The sequence below is a fragment of the Labrus mixtus genome, chromosome 14, assembly GCF_963584025.1.
Source record: "Labrus mixtus chromosome 14, fLabMix1.1, whole genome shotgun sequence".
Lineage (NCBI taxonomy): Eukaryota > Metazoa > Chordata > Actinopteri > Labriformes > Labridae > Labrus > Labrus mixtus.
In genome coordinates, this window is record NC_083625.1 from 19,477,035 (window position 1) to 19,494,207 (window position 17,173).

General features: G+C 38.9%; 1 protein-coding gene and 1 long non-coding RNA gene across 3 annotated transcripts; one reads left to right on the forward strand and one right to left on the reverse strand.

Moving 5' to 3' along the window:
- The first annotated feature begins 1,024 nt into the window (after window positions 1-1,024).
- esrra (estrogen-related receptor alpha) lies at window positions 1,025-16,242 on the forward strand. Of its 2 annotated transcripts, XM_061055677.1 has the most exons (8): window positions 1,025-1,288; window positions 2,936-3,027; window positions 8,095-8,478; window positions 9,545-9,661; window positions 9,775-9,888; window positions 10,616-10,783; window positions 10,954-11,223; window positions 12,588-16,242. In XM_061055677.1, the coding sequence occupies exons 3-8, from the start codon at window positions 8,100-8,102 to the stop codon at window positions 12,839-12,841; spliced, it is 1,302 nt and encodes a 433-aa protein (XP_060911660.1). In that variant the 5' UTR covers window positions 1,025-1,288; window positions 2,936-3,027; window positions 8,095-8,099; the 3' UTR covers window positions 12,842-16,242. The 2 variants fall into 2 exon arrangements, with proteins under 2 accessions (XP_060911660.1, XP_060911659.1); XM_061055676.1 differs by lacking the exons at window positions 1,025-1,288; window positions 2,936-3,027 and adding an exon at window positions 4,085-4,239.
- LOC132988338 (uncharacterized) lies at window positions 9,055-12,699 on the reverse strand. The gene is made up of 2 exons (XR_009675801.1): window positions 12,563-12,699; window positions 9,055-10,780 (listed from the first exon to the last, which is right to left on the reverse strand). It is a non-coding gene; the product is annotated as an uncharacterized LOC132988338 (long non-coding RNA).
- Window positions 16,243-17,173: the final 931 nt, after the last annotated feature.

The following is a 17,173-nucleotide window of genomic DNA, read 5'->3' on the forward strand; positions in this document are numbered from 1 at the left end:
CGGCTTCGTGTAGGCTATTTAAGTTGCATGTATTGGCCTGCAATAGACTCTGACACATGATGAGGCTTCCAACAAACAATTTTCAAGTCTGCTGTTATTTTTTTCAACATAGCCTACCATCCCTTGATTATTTCCCCATTTTATCCCATTGCAGTGATCTCCTGATCTCCTCTTCTCTGGCTCCTGTCCAAAATAGTGTAGTGGTGAAGTGAGCCGGGTTAGTGTCACAAGACCGACAGCATGACTACATTTTCCATAGTGGTGCTGCAGGGGACATGCAGCCTATTCTTTTGATTGTCTATGCAGTAGTCCTTTTAAAGCTTTTATAGTGGCATAACAACCTATAGGCTACAACGATTCTTGCTATATTAAATTGTATAATGTTAAAAAGACCATGAAACACGTACTTCAATAAGCCCATTTCAAACTTACATTTGAATGCATACAATAGCCTACTGTTTAAGTCCCTAATTTTTAATTTTCTGTAGGGGGGGTTCTCCACATTTTGTCCTGCAGATCACACACAGCTGATTTGCAAACAGCTAGTCTTAAAAGTACTTAAATGAATGTACTAGGACCATATTGGGATTACTGGGTCATATTTTTTTTATTCACGAGTTGCAGGCTCTTATTATAATGCTGATGACGCGGGTGGAAGGTGCGTACGGACGTAACGGGGACTCAGCGGACGCAAATCGGGCAGAGGGAGGAGAAAAGGCACGGGATTGAGGCTACGTCACAAAGCTGCATCAAGCTGTCCTAAAAAAGCTGTGCAACAACCGGAAGTTACTGGAAAAAATGAAAACCCCAACTGGTGTTCATTTGAGCATGCAATCAATTATATGATTATTTGAAGTATTTTAATATTCGGGAAGTGTATGGTAGCTCTCTTGTGTCGGACCCGCTTCTCTTTGGGACATTGTTTAACGCGAAACACATTCAAATGTCGATTGAAGTTTTAGTGTGAAACTTCCAACCGGATATTCAGTTTTTCTCCTCGACTTCTTTTTCGCTGGTGAAAATTACAACCTCGACTGTGGCAGCTGAAGACGAAAATTTATAACACCAGGGTACCAAAGCGAACAGGCGGACAAGACAGTGTGTCGCTGGTTGTTGATAACGTCTTATTATCCGGTAACGTGGTGATGCAATGAGAAAACCCGAGCGAGGCTTGGACAGCGCCGCTAAACCGGGTAAACCGACTGTGGACTTGCCAGCCGCAAAGACTTCACTGACTTCAGATTAAAAAAAAAAAAAAAGCAACCCTGAAATGTTTATACATTTCCCAGTAAGTAGCTCTACTTACCTTTCAGTGCGATGCAGAGCAAACAGTGTCCTGCGGCTATATTTGATCATAACCTCCTTTTATTATATATTGTGTAGATGTCAGCTGATGCTGTGTGCATGCACGATTTCTACTGGCAGAGCTAAGTTCGCGTGGCCACGTTATTGGGGGTAGGGGGCACGATCTGCTGGATACATATTTATTACATCGTTTAATAATTTGCTCTACAAGCTCTCTATCCAGGTTGCACCCCTCTTGTGAACCATTATCTGATTCTTTTTAAACATAAATAAACGCTAATACACTTCATGGCATGGCTCTGAAAATGTCCTATAATAAACAGCATGCATGGTCACTTATCGGCTTCATTAAGAATGCAGAGCCGTGCTTGAGTACGATGCAGTGGATAGGATAATAATGTCCTCATATAGCTAACAGCGTGTCATCGTTAAAAAGCCAATCCTGCATGAAGCAATAACGCCCAACACTTCTCCAACTGTACACACTTAAGCTGCAGCTTCTTTTAACATATGCATTTTAACCCCCCTGTGTTACTCTTTCCTTCTCGCCTTAACACACTGAACTCTGCAAGTCTCCGAGCATGCTGGGCCAGGATTGAGGTCAGATCTTAAGGCATAATCCACTATGGCAATTAACCTTTCACCGGTCCGAGATCAGTAGGCAAGGTCACCCCTAGGTGCTGTTCTTGCTGTCTCCACAGTGCGCCGCATGTAAAACCCTCAAACTGAGTTTCATGTTCAGTTAGTGTGATGCAGTATCAGTGACAAAGACTGACTATGCCCCCCTAACATAACTATCACCAGACACCTTTAAAGCCAAAAAGGAAATAGTTTATATGCTCTGCCAGTCAACTTTTTTTTTTTAATGGGGAAAACGTGTATAGAGGAATGCCATTTTCTGTTTCTGTCTCCAATTGTAATTTGCTTGCCATAGTGTATTTGGTGTGAGTGAAAGGTCACTGTAAAACTCGCTTACAAATAATAAAAAAGTTTGTTGCAACATATTAAGATCTTGTTACTTGTAATAGTTGCTCCAAAAAAGTTATTTGGATTTTTAATTTTGTCTACTTTTTAAGACATTTTGTTTCAAGCTAGAGTCATATTTTTACCTGAAAGAGTAACGAGTAATGACGTTTCAAGTAAGGCTTTCTTTATTAATGTTTATTAAATAGGATCTGGTCTTTAATTATTTACAGGGAGTTATCTCTAAACTTCAGCTCATGACTTTGCATGAGTGAGAGACAAGGTGTTGGCTTTACTCTCTCTGTCCTTCAAGCATTCCTGTAACTGTGACCTTTGGAGTCTGTCACGCAGCGTAAGGGGGAGGGTACTCGAGCAGCATGCACAAATCTGGATAGATACAGCGGAATACGTATTTCAGGATGGAAAACTCAGTGTTGTGATTATAAACATTACTTACCACATAGGGAACAAGGTAATTGTCAATATAGAGGCTTACACTAAAACATAGGCACTGCTAATGATCCAATGTATACAACTCGTCCTCAGACTTCAAAGGGCATCGCTAGACATTAGCGACCATTAAAATGACAAATGCAAGGTGGGAACATGAAAGTGACTTTGCTGTGAGATATGTAATGACACTTAAAAACCTCTGCTTACTTTGCAGGTGTCCTGAGAGCTGCAGACTTGAACACCTCATTGAGCCACCACCAGGAGTCACAGATATATAAAGATTTCACACTCCAGCTTAGCAAACAGGTAATCCCTTTCCACTATTCATGCTGATGCAAGCTGACTTGCAGTTCATTCTTGTGATTCTTTTATGGACTATTAGCTGGTACGTGTTCATCAAAATATACCCGCACAGTAGACACCAGAGCAATAGGAAAGGAGAATGGCAGAAAGGAAATTGGAAAATATTTTTTAAGGTTCTCATTTTGCATCCAAAATGTTAAAAGTGGCCAGGGATAGCATGGGCAATGCTATCAGGTTAAGACGGGTTGTGATAGTCCTGCAAACACTAAGGGTATAAATGAAGGACAAATAGTGTATGATAGAGGGGAGGGAGGATTGCGGTATATGTGAGAGTGTCTAATATCCTGTGTGAGGACAAAAGAACGACCTATGGATCGGTCCTAAATTGAAATTTGAATGTCTTTGTTTTGGATGTTTTTTATGGGGTGGGGGGAAGTGTCCTGCAGCACTTTCTGTCATTCAGAAATAAAACTTGCAGCAGGCACAAGTGTTCTTTTGACGTGTGCATTATTTATTATTAAAAAACAAAGAGTAAGGTGTTTTACCTGCTTTTTGTCAAGTGTCTCGAGATAACACTTGTTATGAATTGTCACTATACAAAAGAAGATTGATAGATTGATTACTATGGTCCAACTTTACAAAGTGCCTCTGATACAAAACACAACAACATTAAATTAATACAAAAAAACGGTAGGATATAAGTGAGGTATACCTGGAACAAAACTTCCAAGAGATAGCTGCAAATGACAATGTCAGAGATTTTGAAAATGTAGGCTAAATGTAAAATTAGGAATAAAGATATGTCTCCAATTTAAACCACCATCATATGAGTTTTTTTCCCCAAAACTCTGAACTTCTCAATGCAAAATAAGATATTTGAGCCTAAAAATAACAAAGGTTTAGACCATTTGTTAGATAATTACAAGAAAAACAGATACCAGTGTCAGACTGTGTCCACAGTGCGTCTTGAACTAATGTGTTTTATCTACAGTACAGCCATCCATAATCATCTACCAGCTGTTAGAGAAAGCCGATTGTAGCCCGGCCCATCAACACACGCGCGCGCACATACACACAGACACACACGCGCACGCACACTCACACACAACACGAGCTAGCAGCCACTGGCAGTCTGGAGACCGATTTTCAGTCAAACTTGTGCCATGATATCACACCGTCAGTAGGCTTAAGTGCTGTACTAGTCACCGTTATCAGGTAAGATGCAGCCTAGTCCGGGTTAGAGGGACAGAAATAACCACGGTGAGTAGAGGACGGGAGAGCTGTTCAGTCAGGATTAACGCGAGCTACTACCGCTAGCCGATTTAGCATAGTGAGCTAACCTGCAGCCATCACAATGTGTTAGCTGGGGGTTTAAGCTAATGCTAACGCTACTCAAAACATGCTTAGTTTACAGTACACACGACATGCGGCAAAGGAGAGTTGTGTACATAACAAAGCATTTTCGCCAACCTCGTGTGGTTTTCTTGTTTTTCTGCAGCTCTAACCTGCTTTTATGTTACAAATAGTAACTTTATAGAGGTTGTAACATTTTCTAAGCCCGATGTTCCTCCTTTACAAAAGCAGATGTGGGGCTGGCCAGCTGTGCACATGGTAGATTTATACTTGTTGGTGTGAATCACATCGTTGGTTATCGCTGCTGAATCAACAATTCGGTAAAAGTAGGGTAAACTTTAAACAGGCTAGGTTTGCTGTGCCCCCCTTTGCTGTTTCCAAACAGTCATACAATCAAGTACAGAGGGGGCAAACTCCAAAGACAGTGTGGACTTGCCAGCTTATATAGGAGTGCATTATCTGCTGTAGCTGTCGATATGATAAAGGCATACTTTGTTTGTGATATAGTTTCTCATTTAAAGCCTGAATGTTAGATAAAACAAGTTATCTACAATCATACTTTCTATTAGTCAAGATTAAATGTTCACATGTAAAGCATGAACACTGTCAAAGTGTTTAAATCATCCTTCATCCTATCATCAATTTGAGCTGAATCCCTGTTCTTCTTTTCTCAGTGGGTCTTGTAGTTTATAGGGAAATCATTGAACAGCGATGATCAAGTCCAAACGCCATTTTCATGGAACAGGAACTGTGATAATAGAGGAACATTTTTTGAGGATGTCAGAATGTCAATTTGCTTATACTTACTAACAATTGTATAATCATATGTTATGATTATGCACATATCCTTTTGAAACAGTCAATTGTTATGAGGTTAAATTTAACATGAAGTGACTCTATTTTTCATCAATGAAGGCACACATATGTGCGACTTCCTGGAGACTCACTACCTGAACAGGTGGAGGCTATCAAGAAGCTGGGTGACTACATTTCCAAACCCGAGTTAACCAATGTTAATGTTAAAGTAGTACTTTAATGTTTGATGCTACAGGGACTGTGATAAACCTTAAATCATACAAATCCCACTGACATGACTGTGCAAAAACATTTAACTTTTTTTACTCAAATTTATTACGTATAATGGTTTATTGGTCTATACCTTTAAAGTTTTCTGGTATTAGATTAAAAAAAACATGCAATATATCGTCTTGCCTTCTGAATAGCACTTTAGTGATCTATTGAATTGTAACCCTTTTGTTTAGCAGACAAGTAGAAACACATTGTCTTATCAGTAGTGTGTTCTAGGAATTTGGTAAAGGAATTCCTGGTGTCCTAGAGTCATATCCAAAAGATAGACAAAATGTAAAGACATTAGAGGCACAATCATTATAGATGTCTTGGGAAGTGTAATACGATGTATATTCGTCCTGCAGATTGATATTTAAACAGCGCACACCGCAGGTTAGGACTGAGCTCTTATTAATTATATGTCATAAACATACAGATTGTTGCCAATACTTTGAGGTGCTGTGATAGTAAATAAGACCTTTGCAACTATATTACTTTACAGTAAGTGTAGTCATCGTACTTTATTACACAAGTGTTTAGTTGTCCCCCCCCAAAAAACAAAACAACAACAGCAAAAATAATGCCACCAAGTACCCATTACTTTTATGAATTAGACCAGGAACACAGAATATATTTCAACACTTTTTAATGTAGTGGTAACAACTGGATTTTAAATTATCTTATGAACCAAAGGGAGAAAATGGTTCATAGTAATAGACTATTGATTTGCAGGAATATATATTCATAATGAGAAAATCACATGTCAATTTGAGGTCTTAAGTTGAATGAGGCTGTTAAGGCTGCAGCGCTCGTATCTCATCAAGTGGATCTGCATTTATGTATCAATCATGAGAGGAAACTCAGAGACAAATATGGCACAAACTGGATCACAGGTCCCCTTTTAACCCATTTGTCTGATCCCTGAAGGACGTGCTGTTAATAATGTCCATTTAACCTCAGCAGAAAATACTTTTTTTGTCATTATGAATGAGTCTAATGTATAATATTTTTTATTTTTTGTTGTTATCCTCGGAGTATACTGAGTCTTCTTACAGTGCTGTAATATAGGAGTTATAGACTTCTGAATTGAAGGAATGATCTCTAAATTTGGGCAGGGCAGGCCGTAGTCATTTGTGGTGCACATTTGATATTACCACTTTGTGTTTTCGAGGAGATCAGACAGCTTTTAGGGTAATTATTGTATTTATAATTGATGCATTAAGAACTAAGTTACAGGAAGCTGCTTCAGAGCTTAAAAGCATACGACCAGTTTTCTCATGGTGGTCAAACCTCTCTATTTAGGGTGGCATTTGATGGTAGGAGAAGGACACATTTGTAAACTCTTACAAATATTCACAATATGATAAATCCATAGCTATGGGAAAGGGAGTGCTTGGAGACTTCTCTCTCTCCTCTTCCCAGTTCGTTCTAAAGCATTTGTTTTTCTTATTAAACAAAATAATGGGTTCAATTTATTTTGACCCTAATTTTGGACCCAGTGGCCTTTTTGTGTTTAAATGAATGCACATACATTTAGTTTCATGGCCATGCATGGCATATTTATCATGTCTGCTCGTGTAATTACATTGAGTACTACAGACAGCCGTTGGCAGGCACACAGGTTGCTGCAGTGCTCTTACTGCCATACTTGAACATAAGTTATGTGTCTGCTCTGTTCATAAGCAAAGCGACCTTCATTCACTCACCTTGGCTATTTTAATGCCTACAAAGTCAGAGACAAAGACTTTACACTTTGGGGATGATCTGAGGGCTGCAGTGTTGTAGTCATACGTCAAGCGTTCTGGTTTGGTGAGTTTACTGGCTTCTTTTTTTCACTGGGAAACAATGTCACAAACAGGGGCATTACTGCTGAAGGGAACATTTTGTTGTGTTGTAGTATACTACTGATAATAAAAAACAAGATGCTTGTGCCAGTCGATGGACCCGTAGATGATATTGACCATTATCCTAATGTAAAGTGAAAACTGGTTAATTGATAATCAGCCTGTTTCCTTCCATTTCCTGTGTTTACACTCAACCATCCTACATGGACAACCTAAAAATGTTTGCAAACAGGACTGATCATTAGTGTTTGGTGCAAAGGCTTGGAGACAACGGCACAGTCAGTAACAGGATTCTTTGGCTCATGATTGGTCATTAGAGACAGGCCCTGTCTTTTCACTTGATATATTGATTTGATATGAATGAACGTATTTACCCGGGTATTTAGCAACTGTTCTCGGTTGAAAACTGTTTCAGTTCACATTTTGAGATTCAGATTTGCTTGCGTTAGCTAATATATATATTTTTCCCTTGGCAGGTTATAACAGATTATGTCATTGTTCCAACAATATAACAAGTGCTTATTCTACATTCTGCTGTACATTACACAATGCATTGTGTTTTTTTTTTTTAGATTACGTAGACAATTCTGATAATGAAAATGCTAATATGTGCTTTGATTCCATGTGATTACATTTTTATGGATGATATTTTATTTCATTAAGATTAAAAATCAAAAACTATATATCCTATATGTCTTTATTTTGTTACATGGGGGCATAAAGGAAGTAACAAAGATGTAGGCAAAAGGTTGTACGCCCTTATTTACCTCGACCTTTCTTTGTTGTCTATTTTTTTCCCCTTCAGACATCATGTCTTCCAGGGAACGTCGGTCAGATGTCTACATAAAGGCAGAACCAAGCAGTCCAGAGGGAGGCGGGGGAGGTCGGACCAGCCCCGGCGGGGCCTCCTCAGACTCCTCTCAAAGTGGAGGTGGAGGAACCAGAGGAGACAGCGTTAAACGTTACTCCCCGCCGCTCTACACGCCCGCTCTGCGCTGTAACTTCAAAGACGAGGGCGGAGACGGGGCAGAGGAGGGCTCCACTGGAAATGGAGCAGGGCGATGCAAGTACGCCCTGAGCACGTTACCCAAGAGGCTGTGTTTAGTATGCGGAGATGTGGCGTCGGGTTACCACTACGGTGTGGCGTCATGTGAGGCCTGTAAAGCATTCTTCAAGAGAACTATCCAAGGTGGGTGCCGTGGTCAAGTTGTCTGCACAGCAGAACAAGCAATGAGTTTGTTCTGACACCTTTCTAACCATAACCCCAAAACTTAACAAGTTTACATGTTTTACAAAATGATATTCCGAGTCTTTGGCTCATATTTATATTTTCTACACACAGTATTCTAGTATTCCATTCAAACCATTTCACTTTGAAACATAAGAGGACTGTTAAAACTATAATAATAAAGTAAGTAGTAGACATCTTTGACATTTATTTTAATGTTATTATTGTCAATAGGCTGCGTTTCTGTGAGAATCTGGCAATGTAAAACGATTGCTGGTTATAATTCAATATACTACACTTTGTTGTGATATTTTTAACAGGTTGTTTTTTTTGTCTTTATGCTGCTAAAAAGTGGGATCTGAATTTGTTTTTATCACAGTGCTGCTAACATCCAACATTTGAGCCCTGCTATTTGTGCAGTCTGAGCAAGAGAATCAAGATTGGATTTTATCACTTACAGAAAATACCCTTTAAATTCAATTTGTTTATTAGGAATTGATAGTGTTTTATGAATTGTAACAGAATCACGAAAGATGATGACATAATGATAATTTTAATTTATATAATGAAAAGAAAATGTTACTTTGCTCAGTGTCATCAGAACCCTTTTCTTACTATCACTGGATTATAAAGGAGAGAAGCAGGACTTCTATCCACCTGTTTGAGGGCTCGTATAGTCGTAGTCAAAATAAACAAGCGGTTAAATTATTAGATCAAAAAAATATGTTTAAATTATTATTTTTTTAATTCCATTCTGGGACAGTCATAGAGGACACACATCAGGTATTCATGCTTTTATTGTTAAACATGCCTGAGTACATTATCTCCACCACCATCCCATCTGGTTTGAACTGGTCTGTAAAAACCATGAACACATGGAAGCTATTGTGCTGTATGTGTGCTGGGAATCTTGGGAAAGCTAGAAAGGAAGTTAGGACTAAATCTTTAAAGCCAATGACCATTCATGTTTGTATATTTTATTGAATTTTAATATCTAACAGGTGATGTTTTCTGTTCTTCCAAACAGGAAACATTGAATACAGCTGTCCAGCATCGAATGAGTGTGAGATCACCAAAAGGCGTAGAAAGGCCTGTCAGGCATGCCGCTTCACCAAGTGCCTCAAAGTAGGCATGCTAAAAGAGGGTGAGTGTTCATTTTATATCTGAAGAGTTTTTGTGCTTATCTTTTAAATACCATGCATGTTTTCTCAGTGTTTTCCTGCTACAAACTTGAATTGATTTTTTTCCCTTTCCCAGGAGTTCGTCTTGATAGGGTCAGAGGTGGAAGGCAGAAATACAAAAGGCGCCCAGAAGTGGAGAATGCAACATACCAGAGTGCCCCTCTACCACTAACAAAGGAGAGTGAAAAAGGTGGGATTAATATTCCTGTTATATTACTTGATTTTTAGTCCTGCAACATGCAACATGCTCCATTACTGTTACCATAATCCATTTGTGCAAATGAGATCAAAGTGGCTCAGTTACACAGCAGACATTAACATCTGGATTGTGGGTGCCACATGTCACGGTCCCAAACCGTAAAGGTGTAATCAGTCCACACTACCGCTATATATATTTGGTAACTTCTAAAACCGAGATGCTCAGAGTGTTCCTCCAGCAAATGCAGTATATTCTGGATGTGTCACACAAGAGATGCCTAGAGTAAACAAGCAGCACACAATTTGCCTTCGACATATATTATATGATGAGTAAACAGCACCCTCTACTGCCAGTTATGGTTCAGTGTGATTCCATTTTCAGTCAGGAATACAAATAATGTTAACTGTGCTTCTTTATTCACTTACATTTGCCTAATGAGTTTAGCAAGTTTAATAAAAAAATCTGTCCCATATTCTAATAAAAATAAGAATGTGTGTTTGTCAAAAATACATGAGTTTGCAATCTATAGTCTACATGTGAATATGGGATATTGAAACGTGTTAGTGTTTTATATTTTACATTTAAGAGCAGCACAGTTATATACATTAGTTCCTTTTACAGAGTTGATATTTTGTGTGTCTCTGAATGTTCACTGCTGATTTTCTTTGTGCGTTATACTGTAGTAATCCATTTGTTTCTTGTCTATGTCATCAAATAGGATCTTCCAACATCATTGTGTCCCACCTCCTAGTGGCAGAGCCAGAAAAGTTATTTGCCATGCCTGACCCTCTGCAGCCCGATACAGCCCAGCGCACACTCACCACCCTGTGTGACCTCGCTGACCGTGAGCTGGTCGTCATCATCGGCTGGGCCAAACACATTCCTGGTAAGAGATGGCGAGGGTACAAGAAGTCTAGAACAGAATAGGTTGTATAACGATGAAATGTATGAACTACTATGGGACGTAGTGATTCAATGTTTACAGCAAAAATTTGAACACATTGTCAGTTTTTCCACTCCGCATTTAAATGTCTGTGTGTGTGTGTTCCCCTGCAGGCTTCCTGTCTCTATCCCTAGCAGACCAGATGTCTGTGCTGCAGTCGGTGTGGCTGGAGGTGCTGGTGCTGGGCGTAGCGTACCGCTCGCTTGGCTGTGAGGACGAGGTGGTGTTCGCTGAGGATTTTGTCCTTGACGAGGAGATGTCACGTGTTGCGGGACTGACAGAGCTAAATGCAGCAATTAGTCAACTCGCTCGCCGTTTCCGTGCACTAAATGTGGACCGGGAGGAATTTGTCATGCTAAAAGCCATCGCCCTCACTAACTCAGGTACTTTTATTTTTGTTATGCAGACATGGAAACTGTCCAACCCATTTTGATTTGATAGGACCTGTATTACATAAACAATACAGAACGTTAGACGTTATGTTCCAGGTTTTTGCATCCCGAAAACTGAAAGTGCACATAAGCCTTCTCTAGTGGTGTCATTGAATGCATAAGTTTCTCTGTAGCCTTTATTGCCAGAGGCTCCAAATATGACCTGGAATCAGGAGTCCCTGTTATTTTAAACTCAAATTGTATGATATATAATAATGGCCTTATAAATTGACAGTGCTTAAAACCCTGCATATAGTGGATTATTTATCTTATTAGATACAGTGGTAGGTAGTTTAGAATTTACAATAATTCCTGTCCATTACAACAGAGCTACAATAAACAAATGAAGGTTATACTCCTGAGAGGTGTTTATTCAATCAACTCTCATCATTTTTAAAGCTTTGTTTTGCATGTATATCTTTTTCATCATCATTAATATAGTGTCACATAATGGAGTTTAACAGCATCTCCAATTACTACCACAGTAAAATGACTACCCCTCTAAAACAGCATAAACAAAAATATAACATAACACCCTTCATGAAGTGAGCTTTTATTGCAGGTTGGTTGTAAGCACACAGTTTAGCTATGAGTCATTATTGTACGAGTGTGCCTTCTTTTTTTCTTTGATTAGTCATCTCAGCACGCTAACGCATTCTGTGTTAGAAACACAGTTTTCAATCAGTTTGATACAAGCAATGTGGGGTCAATAAATGTGGGTTAGTATGTCCTTCCAAATGTACAAAGCTGGTTAACCCATTTAATCAGTCCTCATCTAACCGCTAAATGTAGCAACAACAGTGGATTAGGTGGAAGTGGTACGGTCAATGTCAATTGTCCAGCTTTTTATCTTGATGAGATTATGTGCATGTCTGCAGCCAAAGGTCTGGGACAGCAGCAGACAGGTCTGGTATTGCTAATGATTGGTGCAGTGAATGCAACTACTACAAAAAATAGAAGACAATATTTGTTTATTTGGAGGCTCTCTCAGTCATGCAGGTCATGGTGATTAATGCTTGATTAAAGCGTCAACCAAGTCAAGATGCCCTTTTGGATCAAGCATTGAAAGAATATTTATAATTATATGTTATAGTTATGGCAAGTTAACAAGTCATAATCTATTTTTACAAACAGCCCTTAAAGATTCAGTGAATACTTCAAATTTAGCTTTTCCTATCTTTACAGAGATCCACTATTTTTGTACACAAAGCCTTTCATAACTTTTCAATTGGCTACACGTGCTGTATTTCTGTTGAAAAAGCTGGGGGAAAAAAAAGACTCTGTTCCTTACCATGTTCTCCCTGGTCTTCTGTCAGACTCTGTTTACATTGAGGACATGGAGGCCGTGCAGAAGCTGCGGGACCTCCTCCACCAGGCCCTGCTGGAGCTGGAATGTCAGCGGCGCCCAGATGACCCCCAGAGGGCAGGACGCCTCCTTTTAACATTGCCCCTCCTCCGACAGACTGCTGGTCGTGCTCTGACCACTTTTTACAGCATCAAGACCCGTGGTGGTGTACCCATGCACAAACTATTCCTGGAGATGCTGGAAGCCATGATGGACTCTCCCTAGAGCAGAAAAGGGCTGAATCAGAGAGGATGCAGTGAGAGGAAAGACCCAACAGAGATCCAGACTTGATGAGTGGTTTGTGAGAGATGAAGATTTTATTTCAAAATAATAATAAGGGAAATTTCCCTTGTTCCCTTTTTTCAAGGGTACACAAACTAAGGAAAATAATATGAGAAAAGAAAAACCTCATGTATTCATGTCCCTGAGTGGGAATTGGTTATTTACAGTGAGATGTAACTGCCAAACTACAGTAAGAGGCTGCAAGAGTGCAAACATCGAAGACAAATGCCAGGAAACGGCTCCGTTTCAACTATTTCATGATGTGTTTCACCACAGCATTGATCTGCAGTTTTATCAGCACCGAAGAAGAACGATATTTAGGTACCTGAGAACAGACTGCAATCACGTGGCTTTTGGACTTTTTTTTAATTAATGCAACATCTACTCATGAAAGCCATAGTAACATATCTGGGGTAAGACTCAAGGGTCCAGTTAAGGGTCTGATTGACATGCACATGGAGGGCTTGTATTTACTATAGTTTAGTCGTAGGCAAATCCATAGGAATTACTTGCAATATGTTAAAAGCAATATTATGACTCGATTATTGTCTGTCACATTTAAAATGTGGATAAAAAGGAGAGACATCTAGTTGTGCGTTTGTATATCAGTAGTTCTCCACTCCATGGACCCTGAAGTGTTGATTTTCTGTCCAGTCTAGCTCCCAGGAGGGTCTGGATTGGGCCAGAAAGGAACTACCAACACTGTCAGAGTAAAATCCTGGAGTTGGAACGTACTGAAGTACACAGCAGGTGCAGGATTCTTTATAAAAGGTTGTGCAATTGTTTTGCAGTCCAGGAGAAGATTCTGTGGGTTAAAAAAAGTTCTCCACTTGGAAAGTAAATGCAGTGTTGTATTTTAAGTGTCACACATAAAACTTGCTTCCATACAAGTAAGCAAGTATGTTTGTGTGCAGACATAAGCCTGATTTATACTTCTGCTTCCAATCTACGCTGAAGCTATGCCATAGTGGCCTACACCACCGTGAGCACTACACATTAGTGCTTTGTTGTCTGCGTAGCTCTGCAATACTCCGCCTTCAAACGAAGTGCACTTGAGATATATTCAGATGGTAACTAAGTACAATTGATGAAGTGCTGTAGCTATTTAACTCGCACCAGAGTTCACACACACAGTACCCAACGATACTACCCAGCAGACCAATCACAGAGCTTGCAGTCTGCGTTGTTTCAACGCATAGTTTCATTTTTGAGGAGGTGCACGTCAGGCTTCATACGCAGGCCTATGTGTAGGAACAGGGCTATGGGAACCTTCGGAGTATGCCACAACCTAGGTTTGACACAGAAGTATAAATCAGGCTTAACACATTGGGCTGCACCGAGATCAGGGAAGAACACAACTATTTGACATGAAAGCCAGTGTGGCAACAACAGTGCTTAGAAAAGAAATGCATATAACTCATCTGCTTTTTTATTCTATTCCCCTTCTTCTACCACTATTTTTGACTTCAGCAGCTGTGCTGTTAAAAAAATATCCGTCTGACCTTCTGATTTTCTATAACTTATAATGCTAACCCAAAATGACTGATAGGTGTATGATGAGAGTCTGCTGTATTTTTTTTTTGCGGCATGGAAGAACGTAGCATAAAAGATAAGAGTTGTTTCAATGTGAGATCTGTCCTTTGTGTCTTTACATCTGCCTAACTCCAATTTGAAAGTGCCCGTGATGGGCTCGGGACAGGAAATGAAACGTATACATCATCTTCCTTTTGGATGTTGAAATGTTGTTTGACAACATCCTGACAGTCGTACTCTCTGTTCAGCAGGTCTGTATACTTACAGTAGAAATTATCAATACATTAAGCTTCAAATGCAAGGCTACAGTATCTGATGGCACAATCAGATCAAAACTAACATTTAGTGGCCAAACGGTTAACAATCCTTTAGCCTGGTACAGTTCCATTTCAAGAAACAGTAACATGCCATTTATAGTTAAAGATAATAAAGCCAGCAAATGTGATGCAAATTCCCCATTAAAATTCTATTTGTGCAGCTTACAGTGTTCTGAAATTTGTAAAGACTTGAAACTTGATTTTTCATACATTTTTCTTTTTAGGATTTAAGGGTATTTTATTTACATTGTGACACTGTTGTGGGTTTGGTATTAAATGAAGCTTTCCATTCAGGACGTTATGAATACTAACTGTTTTTATTTTAATGTGAGCGATGGTGTGTTTTCTGAAGCGGATTGTCGTTTTAGGGATCAATGGCTATCTAGATTTAGCAGCATGGTGAAGTTACAGAGGGCTACCTCAGGAGGCACAGTGAGCCAGATGGCCAAAAGCTGTGGAGACAAATGTAATGGTTGATCATTGAATTCGCTGATTTGATTATTGGGTTTTATTGAATGTCTTGCAGTCGCGCAAATACCTGAGATTTATTCTGTCTTAGTTTTGATCTCTTTAAGGTCTACATGGCTCATTAATCAAGCTTTAGAAGATGCCCTGTGGTACAAAGTGACTGTTGCTGGTTTTACAGGAATAATGATGCAGCTAGAAAACACTGGAGGTCATTTTACAACAGTTCATAATGAAAATATTCACACAGATGATACTAAGTACAGCCAGCGCTCTGGAGCAGGAAGTGATACCTCTGACTCACCTGCTTTTATTTCATGGTTACAACATAAACATTACCGTCATCTCAAAAATGTTTTTGTCTCTGATGTGTTTACTAACCGACATTCTGAAACAGTAACCAACTTTGAAGTAAACTAGCCTGGGTCAGCTTAGAGCTGTGAACGCTTCTTTATATTCACCTGGTCACGTACACAAAGGTCCTATTTTCATTGGCAAACAAATCTGATTTAGGTACGGGGGTTAGGGTAAAGGCAGGGTTATTTGCAGTGTCTCTGATGAAATGATCAAGTCATTTGTAGTTTTATTAAATATGTGCGCATTAATACAAATGAGCAATACAATAAATTACCAAACCTCACACATTTCCTTGTATAGCCACGATGTACATTTAACATTGCCAGTTATAATGAAGAATAGCTACTAAACGTTCTATTATTTAGAAGTTCAAATCAATGTTTGTATTTAAAAAAAACTATTTAAATGATTAAATTCTATTTTTTACTCAATTTTCTGTTGTTTGTTGACCCTGCTTTATTTTTGTGTGCGATATTGGCTGTGAATTTCTGTGTGTAGGCTCTTTTTCTTTCTGTTTAATTTAGATAAACCAGTTTGATGTCCTTGTCTAAACATGTCCACATAAAAATCACTGTGAAAAAAGTGAGCTCTTCCACTGTCTGATGCAACAGGGAGTGGATTATTGTAGGTGCTTTGTGTTGTGTAATAAACGGACACACCACCACCACCACATATCGCTGGCCTCATCTCTCGCTGTGTCTATTAATGTGTGTGTATACTGTATGTGTGTGCTTGTGTGTTTTTCTTAAAAGGGAGCCAGTGTGATGGAGACTACCGTCAACTTCATGATTAATTTAAGTAATCATGGGGTGCAAATATTCCATTTGCACATACTTTCAAATGATGGTAGTCCTGCAAAGGTTGTTTCTGACAAGTTTTGTTTGCAGTTAAACAGAATGTGGAAAGCTATTATTTACCTAACCATACAACCAAGACTATTGAATCATGTTTCACAAAATCATGTTTCACAATTATAAGCTGATATGATGCAATATATTGCAATACTATGACAAAATTAGATGTAATGCAAATTCACAATCTAATTGTATAAAGACCATTTTTGTATATATATATATGTATGTATAAAAACTGGCCAAAATGTTTTACTTTTAGTGCAATCGGAACAATGAGAGCAAAACAATACTAGAGTGAGTTCTTTTGTACTGAAAGCTGATGTTCAGTACAAGATCACAACATTGATAGTGACACTGCGTGGTATATAGAGATCATGTTTTTGTTTATAGTCATTAACTTTGCTACACCAGCATGACTAGTTCCACAACTTGACTGAAACTGAACTATTAACAAGCAACCCTAGCAATCCTTTTTTTTTTAACACATCTGCTACTTTGTGTATGTCTGCCCGTTGTTGTCACACACCAGCTACATTGTATTTATTTGTAAGTATCTACATAATGTAGCCAGAAAAATGGGAGTCTTATGACAGTTTATTTGGTAGCCTGTGCTTTAATGGGCATTCTGAGCAAAATGAATTTAGCCTATATCAATGCAATTTTAAAAAATCTGTGCATGTTATCAATAAATTAAAAATTAGGTTTTATTTTGAATTAATACAGTATCACAAAGCATAATCTTGCAATAC

Excerpts from the sequence above, each read along its gene's own strand:
- esrra (XM_061055677.1), top strand. The coding sequence starts at position 8,100 with ATGTCTTCCAGGGAACGTCGGTCAGATGTCTACATAAAGGCAGAACCA. Across the intron at positions 10,784-10,953 it reads CTGGGCCAAACACATTCCTG|GCTTCCTGTCTCTATCCCTA; the intron begins GTAAGAGATGGC and ends GTTCCCCTGCAG. Across the intron at positions 11,224-12,587 it reads CATCGCCCTCACTAACTCAG|ACTCTGTTTACATTGAGGAC; the intron begins GTACTTTTATTT and ends GTCTTCTGTCAG.